At 42.3% G+C, this 18,554-nt stretch overlaps 1 protein-coding gene across 3 annotated transcripts in view; it reads left to right on the plus strand.

Annotated features, from left to right (window-relative positions):
• The window catches only part of SCYL2 (SCY1 like pseudokinase 2), a 408,171-nt gene that overhangs the window by 53,742 nt on the left and 335,875 nt on the right, over nucleotides 1–18,554 (plus strand). The window contains exons 2-4 of one of the 3 annotated variants that reach the window (XM_085653887.1): nucleotides 1,786–1,990; nucleotides 12,954–13,111; nucleotides 14,386–14,530. In XM_085653887.1, the coding sequence (XP_085510013.1) occupies nucleotides 1,814–1,990; nucleotides 12,954–13,111; nucleotides 14,386–14,530 (480 nt within the window). In that variant the 5' untranslated portion in view covers nucleotides 1,786–1,813. Of the gene's footprint in view, nucleotides 1–1,763; nucleotides 1,991–12,953; nucleotides 13,112–14,385; nucleotides 14,531–18,554 lie in introns of all 3 variants that reach the window. The other 2 variants (XM_085653888.1, XM_085653889.1) reach the window with 2 other exon arrangements.

The following is an 18,554-nucleotide window of genomic DNA, read 5'->3' on the forward strand; positions in this document are numbered from 1 at the left end:
TAATTGGGGCTTCGATGGAGCTTGCTCATTCGTCCCAACTCTATTTCTAGCCTACCAATCACACTCTGCCTTTTTTCCATATCTGAGACACTGCGTTGTTTCTGTACCTAACATTACAGTCCATAAAATGTGTGACCTGGATCTTATTTTCTTTCTGGAGGGTTCATTTTAGTTCTGTGCTCTAAATCGGCAGTAGTGGTAGTGCTTGTAACAGTAAACATGTTATTAGATTGTTTACTGAATATAGTTTCAAAATTGCTGCTCTATTGCTCCTATTTGTGTATTGCATTGAATGTATTATAGTGTACTGTGTACCACAGAACCCCAGATTGGGTCACCTAGAGTATGCACAAAGATGAAGGTGGTGGTGGTATTGAATTTGGCTTGGTGGTATTGGCAAGGCCACTGAAATTTTGCAGCAGGAGAGGGCCAAATTATGTCACAGGGTTGAGTAAATTATGCAGCAATAAAAGGCAAATTATGCGGCATAATGCAGCACATTTTGTAATGGTATTATTTCATTATTTCGTTATTTTTAAACTTTGTAACACTCTCTGAGCATTGGTTGCACCTCATTAGTATCAGTTTAACTTCCAAATATAGCAATAAGCAACAGAAAGGAGACCAGTCCAGCTTTTTAAAGGCCTTTCACTGCGTGGCAACACGTGTTGTCACATTTTTAGTAACTTTTGAGCCATTTGATCTAGAACCAATTATTTTTGTTTAAATCTCCAGATTATGCGACAGATGATGGATAATGTGGCAAATCTATAATTATGCAGAAATTACCACAGCCGCACAATTGCATAATTCCAGTGGCCCTGGGTATTGATAGTTGTATTGCCGGAGGTGGCTTGGTGATGGTGATGGCATTGGTGGTTGTGTATTTTTGGTGATGGGTCCATTTGTGGTGGTATTGGTGGTGGCATTCATAGCAAATGTTAAGGAAAAACACAGACACATACATTAATAAGTATAGCAATACAGATTACATATTTGTTTAAAGATGAATGCTTTGTTCAATTTTGTGCTGAATATTGTTTATGCTTGTTTTTTACAACTAACATCATGAAATACAGAAAAACTCGTATTCACAAAGAAAGGGAATGGTTTGTTAAGAAAATCCTTTTTATTCATAATAATAATGATAATTAAAAAGACCTCTTAGCTAAATACACTAAACTCGCAGAGCTAAGCTGTACCTCAAATAAGAATCTAATGAATGAGATTCTATAGTTTGTATTTTAGTGAACTTAAAAGGCGTACATAGTGAAATATTGCATGTTAGATAATTTTGAACAGGGACAGTATTTTTGCTGCATCTTTCACAAAACCTATGTTCATCTTTGTTTTGTGATTAAAGCAAAGCTGCAAATCCAGCAACATGTAAATACACCAAAGTAAAACAAATGATTGCTTAGGGATAATTAGTCAATAGTATTGGCTTTTATTTCAGACTAAAGTTTCGAAACACCATGAACTTCCGAACCCAAAATACCATATTTCAACTAATGACTACTCGATTCCCTTCATCAAACCCTAATGGAAAGCCAAATGGGACAATGTTCCTATCCATGAAATGTCATGACCATAATAGAAGTCAATGCAAGCAATGGCAAACCTTGAAAATGTGAAAGGCAATGGTTGAAAGGGGCTTACCCAAGGCTCTCTCTCTCTCTCTTTTGTACTTTCTTGAATAATTGATGACAGTAAAAGCTGTCTGTAGCCAGATCTAGTGAACTGCGAAATAATTCCAAACATAGTATTTGTTCCCTGTTTCTTTAGGTAACCTCAATTTCATGACATTGGAACCATGGAGTCTATGTTAAATAAATTGAAAAGTACAGTTACAAAAGTGACTGCCGACGTCACCAGTGCTGTGATGGGAAATCCTGTTACAAGGGAGTTTGATGTAGGTCGACATATTGCTAGTGGTGGTAATGGACTTGCCTGGAAGATCTATCACGGGATTAAAAAGTCAACAAAACAGGTGGGTTTTGTTAATAGATTACATTATTTATTTAACATTACTGCATATTATAGTGTAAGCTAATCAAATGAACATTATGTTGCCAAAAATAACGTATAAGCAGTTTTATTTGAGAGTGGCACGGCCCACAGTTTAATACATCACAAGAGCCCCTGTAATTCCTGCTTACCTCCTGCAAATTCTGAGATCTATGTTACTGATTCATCATTTGATAGCAGTACTGTATTGCCTTAGTTTTCTCCCTTGGCTCCCTGGTGGTCGCACATGGCTATCGGTATCAATTACACTTTTAGTATTCTCACAGCCAACCAACTAATCATTCTGTCTCATAGAACTCTTTCAGATATAAAATGTATTTACCTTAGTTTCTCCTAATCTTAAGGTTCCCACTTCCATTGATGCACCTAATTAGAGATTTACTCTGTATCTCCATTTAGTGATTCTTAACACAGATCAGAAAATGAATTGCATAATTGTAGTTAGACCAACAATTGTCATTCACTGTGTGTATTAGAATAAATTGTGTAAAGACAAATGAAGTTGTTGCAAGATCTAAGACAAACATTTATTTTCCATGTTGTATATTTTCCAGTTTTGGCTTTGTTTTAAATGTATTAATTGCCACTTTAATTTTAAAATTAGGTTTTGAAATGTCTGAACTCTTTTTTACTCAGAGTTGATCAGAACAAAATGTCTGCTGAAACAAACCGATGTTAACTTTCCATTGACAAGTGTTTGTAGCAGAATTGCTGTATTTTATATACCATGCCAAATTTGTAATGCATCAGATTTTAGAAATCCTCATGTTATTCTTGGTCTCCATACCAAAAAGGAGAGGGAAAGAAGGAGAAATAGAAAAGTAAAGCAGTACACTACAGTGAAAATGGCAGAGACAAAGGAAGTCCCACCTGAAAAATTCTCAACATTTTACCCAAGGAAAGATTGATTCAGTCAAATTTGGTGTTGACTTAGCCAGTCTGTACGTACAGTACCTAGGTCAGATTTGTGAAGAGGCAACACTCAATAAACTAACCCTTATCCTTTTGATACCCATCAGGAGGGACCTAGGAGGCTCCTCTTGAAGAAGTGTCTTTCCCCCTCATGACATTCGACACAAGTGGGTAACTTACTGAGGTTGGCATCCCCGAGTTATGTAACTCTGATTATCAGTAGGGCTCTCTTTCTCTGTAGTAAATCAGAGTGTTCATACAGTTTACACGTCTCGGCCCATGGAGCATTAAAAGGTCCATTCTATCTTCTTCACCTTCATGTTACCAAGGGCACAGACTAATTAAGTTGCAGTGTGGGATCCTGCTGTCAGAGGCCACCTCCTCCCTCCCTCCTCTCTCTGCTGCCACCCAGGGATCAGGAGTTTAAACATGGAACTAAAGTTGACCCAAGGTCTGTATGGTTGGCTCTATGTCTCAGCTACTCTATCAAAGAGTGTTCCCCGATCTGTGACATCTGCAGTAAGAATGTTAATTGTCATCTTAGCTGGCCTCAATGGTGAAAAGGTGGCGGGAGCAAGACACGCTTTTTTTTTTTTCTTTGTTTTTCTGTTTTTTTTTTTTTTCGTGTCCTCATTTTGCTCTTGGAATGTCACCCAGGAGCACTAGGAGAGAGAAATGAACTGTACTGTCACAGATAAACTGGTAGTGCCATCGCCGCGATGGCACTACCAGTTTATCTGTGACAGTACAGCATGCATTTATCTGTGACAGTACAGGATGCGCCATGAGGTGTTAACCATAAAGGAGCAATGTTGCTGCTATTCAATACCCATGACGGTTCGGGGAGGCCATAACTTTGGGTAAATCTAGAGTGGAGAGCAGGCCAAGCAGCGTTAATCATAGGACAGTGAAAAAAAAAGAAGGGATCACCTAGGCCTAGTTCAAAAGGTGCCAGAAGTCACGTTTTTCGGGGTTGCCAGATCTTGTTAGGTCGATCTTAGACGTTTGCAGTACTGATATACGCCAATCTAACAAAGTGGGAGGCAGTGGTTCCTTCCATTTCTTACAAATTTCTCTCCTTGCTAGTAGGATACAGTAGAACAAGAGTTTTTTGACAGGACCTTGGACTTCCAGTGATGTTCCGAAAATTGCGAGCAATGCGTTGATTGAGATTTGATACCCCAAAGATGTTGTCAGCATAGTACTGATAGAGTCCCAAAAAGGTAACAGCAATGGACATTCGTAGAACATGTGTAGGTCCGAGGCTGCTAGCAACTCGCACTTAGGACATGCCACAATGGAGTCAGTAGAAAATTTCGATAACCGCTGTGGAGAGTAGTACGCCCTATGTAGCGTAAAAAAATGGTTCCTTCGCAACCACGCCGGCTTCACTGTGGCCCACAAGATCTTAAAGGAGGAGTACCAGATATTCTCAAGATCTATTCCAGTAAAAGGGGTGCTCCACAATGTCTCGGGTAAGACAAACTCCCCGTCGACCTCTTCAAGTAGCAGATTGTACCAGAGCGAGATCTCCTTAGATACAGGAGGTTTGTCCATCATCAGGATCAGTATTCTGCTATCACCTCCCAGTTGGAATCTACCCCTAACAGAGCTCTAGCTGATAAGTGGTCCCAAGGTAGCAAGACGCCATCTAAAAAAAAGATTGCCCCAAACTTCCAGGCCAGCCTCTCTTAAAGGTGTTGCCAAACTGTCAAGGAGCCACGCCGGGCAACCCGGAGATTCCCACAGTGGCGACCTACTTGCAAAGTAGCCCACCTTTATGGCACCTCTTAATTTGACCCATGTTTTTGTGAAACCCAACAAAATCTTCAACTTAACCTTTTTAAAAAACTTAGGATCCCCAAATTTAAGCAAAAGACCCTGCTGGCCTACTCCCTCTCCTCTCAGTAATGCGACAAACATGCTGCCTATTCCCACATTTGTCGGCATCTTAAGCAGCATCCTGGCATGGGAGAGTTGAAAAGCCCAAGCGTATAGTTGTAGATCAGGTGCTGCCAGACCCCCCTTTTCTCTACGGCGCCTGATCTTTTTCCATGCTATCCGTGGTATGTGATCGTTCCAAATAAAAGAACTAATGTGGCCTTGCAACTTTGTTAGGATAGAGGGTTCAAAATATAACGGAACAGTGTTGAACAAAAAATAAATTTTGGGTAAAATGGACATTTTAACCAGGTTAGCTCTACCCAAAATGAAAAGAGAGAGCGAGGACCAAGACCTTATAAGTTTTCTGCAGTCTTTCGCCACAATGTCAAGGTTCAGCGGTATGATTTTATCTATGTCCCTAACTATGGTAAGTCCGAGATAACGCATAGAATGGCTTAGCTGGGCCCCTGCCACTGGCACAGCCTCATTCCACAGCATCATCTCCGTTTTGGATGCATTGATCTGATATCCAGACATCTCACCATAGTCATGGGCCAGTGCGATGACCACGGGGAGTGCTGTACACAGATCTGAAGAGAAAATAAGAATGTCGTCGGTATATAGGGCTACCTTCCTCTCCCATCCCTCATAAATAAAAGGCTTAATGTTAACATCGTCCCTCAGCCGTTGGGCAAAGGGCTCGATGTATAAATCAAATAGGAGAGGGGAGAGGGGGCAACCCTGCCTAGTGCCCCGAGTGATGTTAAAAGGGTCTGATAACTCACTGTTGACCAGAAAGGAAGCTGTAGGGTTCCGATACAGCAAGCTCACCGCCCTCCGGAAACCTTCACCAATGTTGAACTGCCCCAAGACCCCCGAAAGGAATGTCCAATTCACTCTGTCGAAGGCCTTGGTGGCATCCAACGTGATAACAGCTAGGGGCAAGGAGTCCGCAGTCGCCATGTCGATGGCACCCAATAGATCATAGGTCAGCTCAAAGAGCTGGCGGCCCTTCACAAAGCCTCGTTGGTCCTGATGTAAAATACAGGGTGCCACCTCCCCCAATCTTCTGGCAAGGACAGATGTAAAAAGCTTATAGTCCGAATTTAAAATGGAGATCGGTCTGTATGAGCCACAACTATCAGCTGGTTTACCAGGCTTCAATAGCAGAGTGATGGAAGCATCGTTCCAAGAGTCAGGAGGGTACAGCCCCTCCTGAAAAATCTGATTGAACAACTGGGTTAAAGGAGGGACTATTGTTGGTAATAGGGCCAGATAGACCTCCGAAGGGAGACCATCGGGACCTGATGCCTTGCCCTTCTTACTATCTGAGATGGCTCTAGTAACCTCTTCATTCGTAATGGGTCTGTCCAAGGTAGCTTTCTGGTCGGGCGAAAGAGAAGGGAGGGATACTCCATTTAGCCAATCATTAACTTGCCTCGCCTCAATATTCTTATCCTCATGGTAGATGTCCTTAAAAAAATCGCGAAAGGCACTTCTAATATCCCTATCTGCTGAGTGGACCACTCCTTCAACCATAATATGATCTATGTTCTGACACAATCCGTTTTGGTTTTCCAAGCCAGGAGCTTCCCTGCACCTTCCCCGTATTCAAAATGCGCCATCTTACTGGCCTCCCATCTCTGGAGAACTCGTAGGTTCAAGATTGAGCCCAGTTCCCCTTTTAATGTGAGTAGCTTATTTTGCCAGTCTTTCTGAGTTTCTAGTGGAGCAATAGGATGCAACAAGATGTTCTCCTGCACCCTAGCCATGTCGGCCTCCAGCGAGGTGACCGTATCTCTATAAATCTTCCTTTTATACAAGACCTTGTTGGTAATTAGACCACGCAGAAAAGCCTTGAATGCATCCCATACGCAACCTGGGGAAGCGGACCCGGTATTGTCATCAAAAAAACACTGTGCTTCCGTTTTTAAGAAGGAAATATCGTCTGGAGCATTTAGGAAGGAGCGGTCAAACGACCATGTTCTAAATGTGGTTTTTGACAGCCCGACCAATACCAGGCACAGAGCAGCATGGTCAGAAAGATGGAAAGGGAGGTAATCAACATTTTGCACCAATTTAACTAGTTCCTGACTGACCAGCGCTAAATCAATCCTTGACTGATGGTGGTACTTATAGTTACGGAATGAGATGCCCTGTTTTAGCCCAGATTTAAGTCTCCATATGTCCACATATCCAAACTCCTTCATTTTATCGAGTAAGAAGGCCCTAGTTTTAGATGGAAGTGTAGGTCTATTAGATAGAGATTTATCAAGGTTAGGGTCCAAGACCACATTAAAATCTCCGGCCAAAATAATCGGGTCCGGATAGAGAAGGAGATGAGAGAACACAGAGCTTAGAGCTGATGGATCGTCCTGGTTAGACCCATAATAGCCTACTATAGTTACTGGGGCCCCAGCTATAACTACAGAGACAATAAGCCATCTGCCCCCTGAGTCTGCGAGTTTATCAACTAGCCTTGCTTTTAGAGATTTTTTAAAGATGATCGCGACTCCTCTGATATTAGAATTTTGTGTGGTAGATACGCAAAAATCGACCCACCTATTTTTTTAACTAGAGAAAGAATCATTTTCTGTGAGATGGGTCTCTTGTAGTATGAGTACCTGAGCGTCAAAGTCGCGAAGGTATTGCATAATCTTCCACTTTCTTGGACTAGAACGCAGGCCGTTAATGTTCCATGATAGAACTTTTAAATTATCCATGGGAGCAGTTTCCACTCCCCAACACCAGAGTTCTCACCCCACAGGCAAAGAGACCTCTACTGGCAATACCAGCGTTTACCACCGGACCTATAACTCTCCATAACCAAAAAAAGTAACAGCAAGCAAAAAATGAGGACTTTTTAAATTTTTTTACTTGCACTCCCCCCCCCCCCCCCCCCCCCCCCCCCCCTCGTGCTCCCCTGAACCTCCCCCCCCCACCCCATGGGAAACCCTTGCTCTATCTATCTGGAAATACCAGAAGATAGCACCCCTACTGAGTTCCTGTCCTAACCAACCATTACCTTTTATATGTGCATAAGTGAGAGAAAGAGAAGAGCAGAAGAGGCAATTAAAAAAAAAAAAAAGAAAAAAAGATGGATGAGTAACCAATCAGGAGGAGGAACGGGACAAGAGTTTTTATTAGATGTACATTGTTCTTAGATTTTTTTTTTTTTTTTTCCCTTTCCTTTCTTTTTTTATTTTTTTTTCCCCTTCTCTTTTTCTTTCTCTACGGGTTTCCTAATCCAATAAATAAACTCCTTAAGTTACTCTACTAATTACTCTAGAAGTTATTCTGATAGCAGCATCCTATTCCCCTCCCCAGCTCCTTTAGCTTTGCTCATGGCATTATCTAAACCTAGTTTTTTTTTTTTTTTTTTTTTTTTTCTTCCTTCCCTTTTTTTTTTCTTCTCCCTTTCTTTCTTTTTTCCTTCCCTCCCCCCTCCCTCTCTCCCCTCCTCCCCTCCTTCTCCTTTCGACAAAAGCAATACTCTACTGCTGTAACTTAAAGCCCCCTTGTTTTTATCTTTATCTCTGCCCCTCCCCAAAGAGATTAGAAGTTCATCCGCTGCCTGCACCGATCGAATGTTTTGCATTGTATTATTAAACATAACCTTCAGAGCGGCTGGGAAGACTAACTTGGCTACCGCCCCTAAACTCCTAAAGGCCTCTAACCTCCTCCCAAATTCCCACTGTTTATCCAGTGTGGCCCTTGAGAGGTCTGATCTAATCTGGAAGTTGAAACCCTTCCCACTCAATGACTTCTGCTTTAGGGCCAGACTCAGAATGGACTCTTTTAGACTGTAAGTGTGGAAGTTCACTAATACTTTCCTCGGCTTTGTTCTTTGGGGGTTCCTCCTGAAGGGGTCTCTATGGACACGTTGAATGTCCAGAGACAGTTCCTCGACCGTTTGATCCAATCTCAGGGATTCTTTTAACAATTGGGTGATATATTGCTTGATATCCGACCCCTCACTGCCTTCCGGGATATTAAGAATACGGAGGTTACCGCGACGCGCATTATTCTCCAAGGACTCCATCCTCTCAGCCAGCATCAGGTCCTCTTTTTTGAGCTTAACAATATACATTTTGGCTTCGTCCAGGTGTAGAGACATACCTGTCACTTTATCCTCCAGTCTTTCCGTTCTTGTGGCAAGGCTATCTATTTTTCTATCTAAGGACTCACAAAAGTTCCGAATATCGGATTGGATGATTGCTGAGGCCTCAAAGCCTTTCTTGAGGTCTGCTGATAAAGATGAGAACATCGACTGGAGATCAGAAGCTAGAGGTGGATCAACCCCGCTGCCCGGGTGTGTATCGGAGGCCACAGCCCCCCGTGCGTCCTCCTGCAGTCGGTCAGCACTACACAGCAACCCCGATGACCGCGACCCTGGACTAGGGACCAGTGAAGATGACTCTGTAGCCAGGTACGTTGAGGGCGGCAAGAGGGTTGATGTCTCCGTGGAATACAAAAAATCTATTGGATTTTGTAGAAGGGTGACAGGCGGGATGACAATCGGTGGTTCCGTAGAGTGTAATACATCTCTTGGATTTTGTGCCTGGGTGTCGGGCAGGAGGACAGTCTGAGGTCCCCGAGGACTAAAACTCTGGACTAGAGGGACTGGAAGGCAATCCATATTGACCTCAACCTCCGCCCCGGCATCAGCTATATCTCCCTCTGTATTTGTATCCGCTTCCTCAGCCAGGAACTGCAAGGTGTTTGCTGAAGCAGGGACAGGCCCTAAGAGAGGAGTGATCAGATCTGTGTCTGTGTTTGTGGCTGGTACATTAAACTCATGGTGCTCCTGCGATGCCATCGTAAGAGAAGTGTCCTCAAGTAGTTGCTGGTCGGAAAGACGCCGGATTTGCGGGACAACCTTAAAATAGGACCGCAAAGACAGTGTTATCCTCGACCCTGCGTTATTAGCTGCCTTGGCATTTTTGGCGGTTTTAGGACCTTTTACTGTTTTACGAGAAAAAACGCGTTTAGCTTTAACCTCGCTGGATAGATATGAGGAGGCTTTATTCTTTAAGGGGGCCCCCTGTGTGATCTGACTTACATCCGGTGTCTCCTCTGGGCTCAGTTCTGCCTCAGCCGCTTCACCCAGATCGGCGGTCCCTCCAGTAGTTTTAGCCTTTCTGCTTAGAGTACCTCTCCCCCTTCTTCTGACTTTATGCTTTAAATTTGTAGTTGAGGTACCCGCTTTAGTGTTGCTTTGCGGAGGAAGTGACAGACCGGGGATATGGCTGGTGTCAGGGGCCTCCAGATTCACAGGTGTGGGTGTTACAGATGTTATGCTTTGTACCTCCGGACTCCCCAACCTACCGCGGGCTCCCTGTGATGTTTCTACCGCCTCCGCGGTGACCTCTGCGCTGGACTTTACACACCTCCGAGCCTCCCTTGTGTCCTTCTCCTCCTCCACACTCCCCCCTACACCTCCTTCCAGGTACCAAGGAGATGTCGGAGCAGGATCCCTCCAAACCTCGTCGAGGGCCCAATAGAAGGCTACGGATCTTCCTACCGCGACAGAGCTCCAGCGCAGCCAAACTCCAAAGCTGCAATCCGGGAACAGCTTTCCACGGACCTCGGAAATCGAACAGCAAACCTGACTGCCTCCCCGTTACAGACGGCTTGGAATTGGAGGGAGGAGTGAGCACAGCTGAACACCCGGCGGCAGAATCTCCGGCGAAATCACTGCGTGGGCCACAGCACCAGCAATGGCCCTCGGGCCGAAAAGGCACTCCTCGTATCCACACATCCGACACTGAACGCCGAGGCACTCGAGGTACTCGGATGCCAAATACTGACGAGCAAGACCGGACCCGCAGGACCGCTGAACGCTCACTCTCTCACCTGCCTCACTGTGGGCTGACGCCCACACTCAGAGACAGGAACTCAGGTCAGAGAACCGCGACAGCTCACCTAGCTTCCGCCATGTTTCCCCGTATCTGGCCTCCGGTCAGAGCACCGCGACAGCTCACCTCGAGCAAGACACGCTTTGTCTTGGTTCCAGACGACCTTGTGTCCAAACTGGTGTCCCGGATTGTGCTGTGCCTAAAATGTCTGTTACTTCTGTCCTGCTGCTAATCTGGCCCGAGCAAAGGCAAGGCAGGTGCTGTGGTGGAACGGTCTGTTAGAGGCTCGGAAGAGAGTTACCTTCTTCAAGCCTGGCTGGCTATGTTCTCTAGTGCTCTGTTTTTATTAATTTTCAAAACTTTGGAACTGACTTTGCGCCTTTTAATTTGTTGTATTTTTGTTGAAAGTAATGTGGATTCTTGTTGCGCTTGTTCATCAAATGAATTCACAGAGGTGATAGTGATTGATTGACATATCTAACTGGAGGGTGTGATTTGTCTTGCATTAATTTCGATAAGCAGTTATAACCGAGTAAAAAAAAACAACAGTGCTAGATTAAAGTCCCTATGTTGTCTAAGGTTTAAAAGTGATTAATTTATGGCAGGTTGAATTACCCCCTTTTTTAATTGTCATTGTTTTGAAGCAGTGATGGATAATCAGGCAGTCATTGATTACTTATGTTGACGTTTGCATGCAGTGTTAAAACATTGGCAATAGGGAGACCTCTAGTTGTGTAATAAAGGTGGTGAGAAGAAAAGATCAAAATAGGCATTGAACATCTATTATTCTGAAAATACCTGATCCATTTAACACTGCTCCTTTAATTTCTTTTTGAGTCTCTAAATAACAAATAAGGATAGTATGGTCTATAGCATCGGAGGGTACATTTGACTCCAATCAGGCCAAATGTTACATCTACCCTAGTAGAGTGAGACCAGATTGTAATTGGTGACATTGAACACAGCCCTTGCTGTGGTAGTATCACTCAATCCGTATTCTGTTTATATCGGTCATCTTGTTATTTATTAATATTTTGGTATCTTGCCAATAAGGCAATACAAACAATACATTGAGATACATTAAAATTAAGAAACAACATCCTTCTTAAAACCTCCATTTGACATGGATGAATGTCATTGCAACTATAAACATATTCCTCATAATACATTGAGGCATCTTGTGATATTACACTTGTTCATGTAATCAAATCAACACTTATGGCCTCAGATCAGTTGTACAGCGACACGGAAATCAGTCTTGAAAGGTGTTAGGTTGATATTTGTTCAGACGATGAGTGGCACCATCCCACACTAGTGTGGGCTGGGTCCAGTGCTTGGTTGGTTGAACATAGTTATGGGTGTAGCTTTATTTTGAAAAGGAAGCTCAGTTGATACCAGATGGGTGTTATGAATTTATTGAATTATAAGGGTTGGAGTTTCTTTCATGCTAATACAGTTTGAGTTAGATTGTAATTGTATCTTCCTCACCTTGTCAGGCAGTCTTTAAAAGCGAGCTGGGTTTTCTTGAGAAGCCTAATGACTTAACTTATGCCTCATCATTTGTTTTACAAGTACTAAGACAAGCATGTGGGCACCCCCTACAGCTGAATAACAGGGCCTCAGAGGTTTTTTTTTTGTAGTTTTTGTGAATGTATCTATTTGATTCCTACGTGCATTGAGGTAATGTGTGCTATTTTTTAAATGCAGAACTGAGAAACGTTAGGAGGAGTGCTTACTCCAGGTTTATGTCCATGCAAGGCAAAGGCTTAGCTGCTTGATATAATTGGCCATTGTGGATCAGAGGTACAGTTGCATGTTATCAGCATACTGATGAATGGAGAGGTTGTGGGAGGCAAGCAGGGTTTTGTGGTTTTTCATCTGTGGGATGAATATAATTAGCAAGAGGATGGTACTATTGAGGCCAGTCGGAGAAAGAAAAGAATTAGACTCTTTATTGGAGACATCACCGTATCATACTAATCAGGTTGTTCTACTTTCTGAGCATGTCTTGTTTCTCTCATCATTATGATGCCACAATATTGTCCTTTGACATTAAATGTTTTTCAGAAAACACCTTCATTTAAAGAGTGTGGAGAAAAAACATAACTTGAAGGTCATGATTTCTCACTCAAGTGACTCCTGTGTGCCCTCATATGTACGGACTTAAACATAAAATAACATATTTGTGAATCTCTTTTAGTGAATGTAGTTTTAGCAGCTATATAAATAAAGATAGATTAAGTCAATGGTATTATATATTTCCATTATTAGGAAGTTGCAGTCTTCGTATTTGACAAAAAAGTGATTGAAAAGCACCATAAATTTGAGAAGGATCAGATTGTTGATTCTTTAAAACGAGGAGTTCAACAGCTAACAAGACTTCGACACCCACGACTACTTACTGTTCAGCATCCGTTAGAAGAATCCAGGTAAAATTTAAAAGATCAAAAATATTTCTTCTATTTTTTCCCCCATCCTTTTTTCCTACTTTACATTTGCCTATTTTCACTATTTTTCGATGCACACCCACAGGCAGCATCTTTGCAGAGGTACGCTCTTTAAATACTATATCGTTACTTAATCTTTAGAACTCATGTCCAGCACTTAACACACTATACTTCAGCAGAAAACGCTGCCCTTAGTTGGATGGGCCACTAAGTGTTATACTTTATATTGCACTTCATACTTCTAATGAGGCACCAAAACATATTGTTAGAAGGGTAGCACGCTACACCGTAGAGGAGTGTTTGGTTGGAAGAGTTTTGGATTGCTTGCTGGCCTATAAAGGATACACCACTTTGGCATCAATTATGAGTGACTTCCCCCGTCTGTCAGTATATTCCAGACTCCTTACTTGCTATTGAAGTCCATGTCGCTCCTCTTTTGCAGCCTGTATTCCTTCCTATACCAGTATCTGGGTCTTGTCTGCATGCACCTAGTGTCTAGTCGCATTAGTTTAGATAATTCCAGCATTATTTAAAATCTGTAATTTGGCACCATATTGTCACAGCTCTTTGCTGCTGTGTCGTCAATTCTGTTTATATTGTGTGCTATACAAAATGATATAAAGTAAAAAATAGTTCTTATTCATTGTGCACTTGATCTTCACCATTGATTCCATGTAGCATTCCAAGGGAGTTCCCATTTCACAGGAAAAGTAATGTGTGCTGCCAGCATCATCCTGTGGTAGTTCAGGGGACAGACTTCATTTCACTACATGTAAGGAGATGCTTTATAAGCCCAGAAATTGATAAAAAGGGAACAGAAAAAATACTAGAACTTTACCGGTGTTCAAGCTGTTTTAAGACAAATGAAAGCAGATAAGTATTTAAGAGTTATAACCATAACAATGTGTTGAATCAAAATTGGTTTTGTTGTGGATATACAATGTAATATCTGAATTAAGAAAATACGGGGCTCAAATAAAGTGGTTGATAAGGAATATGTGATACATAAACGTTTTCATAGTATTGCTTATGGCAATATCTAAACAAAGACACTGAAAGGGATAAAAATATTGGTGAATATGGAATTAGAATTAAACTTTGACAGATTGGTGAAACTACCAGTAATGCAGTATATTGCAATGCAAGAACTTTGTGAATCCATTAGGGTCTGAAAAACTGCAAAAGAGAGCAAATGTTTTATGTGATTTTAAAACATTTATTTCTGTATTCCGCAATAATTTTTATTTTTCTCATAGGGATTGTCTTGCGTTTTGTACAGAGCCTGTTTTTGCTAGTTTAGCTAATGTTCTTGGGTGCTGGGACAATCTTCCATCTCCAGTACCTTCATCTATTCAGGAGCATAAACTTTATGATGTGGAAACGAAGTATGGACTGTTTCAGGTAATGAGTTCAATATCTTCACACCTATATTTGCCTACAAGCTCACACATGTAGATGTATTGTTTTATCATGTAAAAGTGTATGTACATTTGTAAGTTAACCCTGGAAAATTAATCTGTGGGTTAAAAGTTGGCATCTTGAACCACTGAACATAGAAAAGGTAGCATCCCAGCCTGTCCCCCTCCTAACTGAAGTCACATGAGGTCCTCAGGACAATGAACGTCTGCGACAGTGGGTTCTCTTCTTGGGAGTCCAACACCGTTTCACATTTTTGCATTCAAATCAGAAGTCCCATCAAGTACCTTTGCCTCTAGGAAATGTTGCACCATATTTTTTCATCTCCTCCAACCATATATATAGTTGCATCAAGTATTGTTGCCCAAAAGGCCATTGCAGAATGTTATGAAAGTTTCACTTTCTTTTGTAATTATGCAATAGACGCTTAGCTTAAAAATGTTTATGCCTTTTAGACTCAGTAGAAACGTGGTAAACCGACTATATAACATCAACTTTAATGTACATTTGCCCTCCATGAAGGTAATTTAATTTTGCATTTTTTTAAAAGACTTTTGACAGTCTTTCATCAATGCTGTGAGAATCATCTGTTCACGTTTCGGCTCAAGCTCAAAGGTGTCAGCAATCTCAGCATTGTGAACCATGGAATATTTGGCAACAATTGAGCATGAGATGAAGAAGGAATGTTTTTTTCTTGGGCGCTTTTTGCCTACTTTTTTCAGAGGGATGGTGATAACAACAGAGCAATGCAGTCCCACCTCGAAAGAACCTTCACCAAAACGTCTGTCACGGGTTTTACAGCTCTCACCTGTCGGCCACAACTGTGCCTGGCCCAGGTTCACCTGCAGAGGTCAAGGGAAAAGTCTTCAACCAGTGATAGCCATCCTTTCCATCTACTATGAACCTAATCGCCTATTTCTTTTGAGCACCTCACCAGAGCTTTCCCTGAGGTGCTGGTAATCTGATGCACATTATAGCAGAAGTGAAACTCCAAACTCGAGACATCGATCTCTCACACATATATGAAGCTCTTGGGGCCTGCTCTGGATGAGACTGTTCTTTCAGAGTTCCGCTGAGGTCTATTCTCTACATTCGATCAATGTTGTCGGGTACAGGAAGGGATATTAAAAGCGGATGTGGACACTGCCAAAGTTCACATGGGTGGACCACCATCTCCTCTTCTTTTCAGCTACTATGCACCTCACTCAAAGCACTAGCTCTAACTTGCAACCCGAAGAAAGGAGCTTTACGGGATCCCAGAGAAATAGCATGGCATGTTCCCCTGCAGGCTGTTACATTATTACCTGTCACAAAGAAACCAAACCTCTGATGGAGGGAGTAATAGAGCCTGATTTAGAGCATGGAAGGTGGCTGGCTGTCTGTCAGTGTGGCGGAGGTCACTACCTACACCACATTGGCCAGACTACCTCCCACCATCTTTAGAGATCTCTGCTAGCTCTGCTTAAACTTCTGTGCCTTCAGAGGAGCCACCACAAAGTAGTTTCTCTGAAGGCAGTTAAGGTTTGATGAGCGGCCCACATCTTTCATGGAGCTGCTCAGCAAATTTTTATTTTTAAAAAAAAACCTCCCAAAGTGGGGCTTTGCCAGTGAAAAAACAAATACGAATGATCCTAACAACCCAGTAGTTTTTTTCCCAGGACATGGGAGTCCGTTTAAAAAAAAAAAACAATTTTTATGGCCGCTAGACTTTCACTGGCAGCCTGAACCGACTTTTTTTCTCTATCAAGTAGCGCTAACAAAACCATTGAATTTTCCAGCATGGCTCCTGTTAGCACACGAAAAAATCTTCTAAGGTTCAAGGAAGTTCTACAATGGGGTGAAGAGCGATTTTGATCTGGGTGGATCAATGTTAAGAGCATAGGGACCAAGATACTGGCTATGGTCTTGCTAGAAAGTGGTTACTCACAGCCCCTGGATTATTTCTATAGAGAGCCACAGATTGTGAGTTTAGAGTCTATTTCCATGAGGAATGTTAAATAGTAATTTTTTTAAATGAAGTTGTATTCATTTTGGGGGTGATATTCAAAACAAAATAACTCGCCTACAACTATCTGCGGGCAGGGACATCCTAATGTGCAATAAATCAGAATTCAGTTTGCCATCCATTTCTGTAATCTCCCAGCACCTCCTCCCACCAATAGCTTACCCTATTGAAAAACGTAATGTTCATCCTGTATAAACACACTGATTTACACTCATGACCCGAGCACACAGACTAACCTCCAACTTGTTCATAGTAATTGTGATGCCTCTGGCGATATGATTTGTAAGACCCTCAAGTATTTGAGACAAGTATTTTCGCCAAATTCAGATGAAAAATTATTCAGGAATGGTATCCTATCATTCTCAATCCCTCCCTTTCTGTGTCCTTGCTATGGTGAGATTTTCCATTCCCAGAACTTGCCACTTGCAATGTTACCTATTTCTTCTATTCAGGATAACCTCCCTACCCAAGGTAGCAATTAAAGTTGGTCTTGCAGCACATTATGCCTTTGGCGTTTGTTTCTGCCTTCTGTGAGTGTAGCCGCAGTGTTTGCATGTTTGCGAGACCCAACAACTTATATACCAGGAACCTGGGGGTTGTTGGTCTTAGCCATGATATCCGTTGATGGCGGGTCCGCTGTTCCTTTTTTTTTTTTTTTTCTGTTTTTGTCCCACCTGACTGCTCTGAGTGATCTGAAACGCATGAACAATGACTGGATAGGATAACATAGTTTCTCTGGTTCTACCCTGCTGCCATGCATGGTTTGTTATCACTGGAACCAGTCCCAAAACCCATAAAGTGAATTCTACTCCAACACAATATTGGCCTCAGAGACTCTGTTCCCACAGTAATGTATCCCTATAACTCTAAAATACCTGTAGTCCTCACAATGGTCAAACCCTAAAATGTACAGCAGAGGGTGGCAGCGGTGACCCTAAGGGCACGACTGCTGCTATGAAGGACCCAGAAAAACAAAGGACGGCCTTCTTGGACTCAATAGACCTCCTGGACAATATACTGAAAGCCATTTTGGAATCACACGTGATGCTGGAATCCAAGATATTTGTGATAGCCATAGCTGTGGGGCTGCTAAGGACTGATTAAAGAAAGATGTCAGAGCAAGTTGGTTTGGCTGATGGTGACATTTTGTTTCTGAAACCCAGTTTAGCAGAAGTCTGTAAAGACATGTCTGAGTTGCTGGAATTTTAAGCAGAAGCTTGTAGAAGGGAGAGCAATGTACGCATTGCTGGCCCCAAGGAACATGCAGATTGCCAAGAAACTTTACTGCTTCTAGAAAACTGTTTGTTGACAGTGGTTACTCCTCTAGAGCTCACAAAATTCTTTGAGGTCGAGCGGGTTTATAGGACACCGATCCCGCCGCTGCTGTTGGGAGTGCTCCCATTTCTAATAATTGCCAAGCTTCTGTACTACAGAGACTATGAAATTATTCTGCAAAGCACCCACTCAGTGAACCCTTTCAAAGTTGATAATACCAATGTCTCTCTGTTCCCAGATTTCACTGCAGCAGTGTTAGAACAAAGGTGGATATTTCTGTATGTTAAAATTAAACTACATGAAGTGCAGCTTCGTTACATGTTGTTCCTTGCAGAAACGAATTATATATACTGCCCTCTTCCAATTCTTTATTGAGGCATCAATCGGTTAGGGCAGGCTAAAGGGACAAAATATCCCGGCAGGTTATGGCAACAATAATTGCAAACAACGAAAGTAGGTGAAGAACTGACGGGTGGTCCAGAAGAAAGGGATGCCCTTCTCTGGATACATTGAACGTGGAACAGGTCGCATGGCGGAGAGACACTGTGTGAATTAGAAGCATCAGAGATATCGCAGAATGGGCCTACTCTCGCACCCATGACATTGGACTACTTAATGTAAAAGCAAATTACTACGCAGGGCTGAAATATTGCTAATAATCTAATTTATGTGGTAGAACAATGCTTAAAATATAAAGATAAAAAAAGATCTACCCCAACTTGTCCTGGC

The sequence above is a fragment of the Triturus cristatus genome, chromosome 4_1, assembly GCF_964204655.1.
Source record: "Triturus cristatus chromosome 4_1, aTriCri1.1, whole genome shotgun sequence".
In the NCBI taxonomy this organism is placed as follows: Eukaryota; Metazoa; Chordata; class Amphibia; order Caudata; family Salamandridae; genus Triturus; species Triturus cristatus.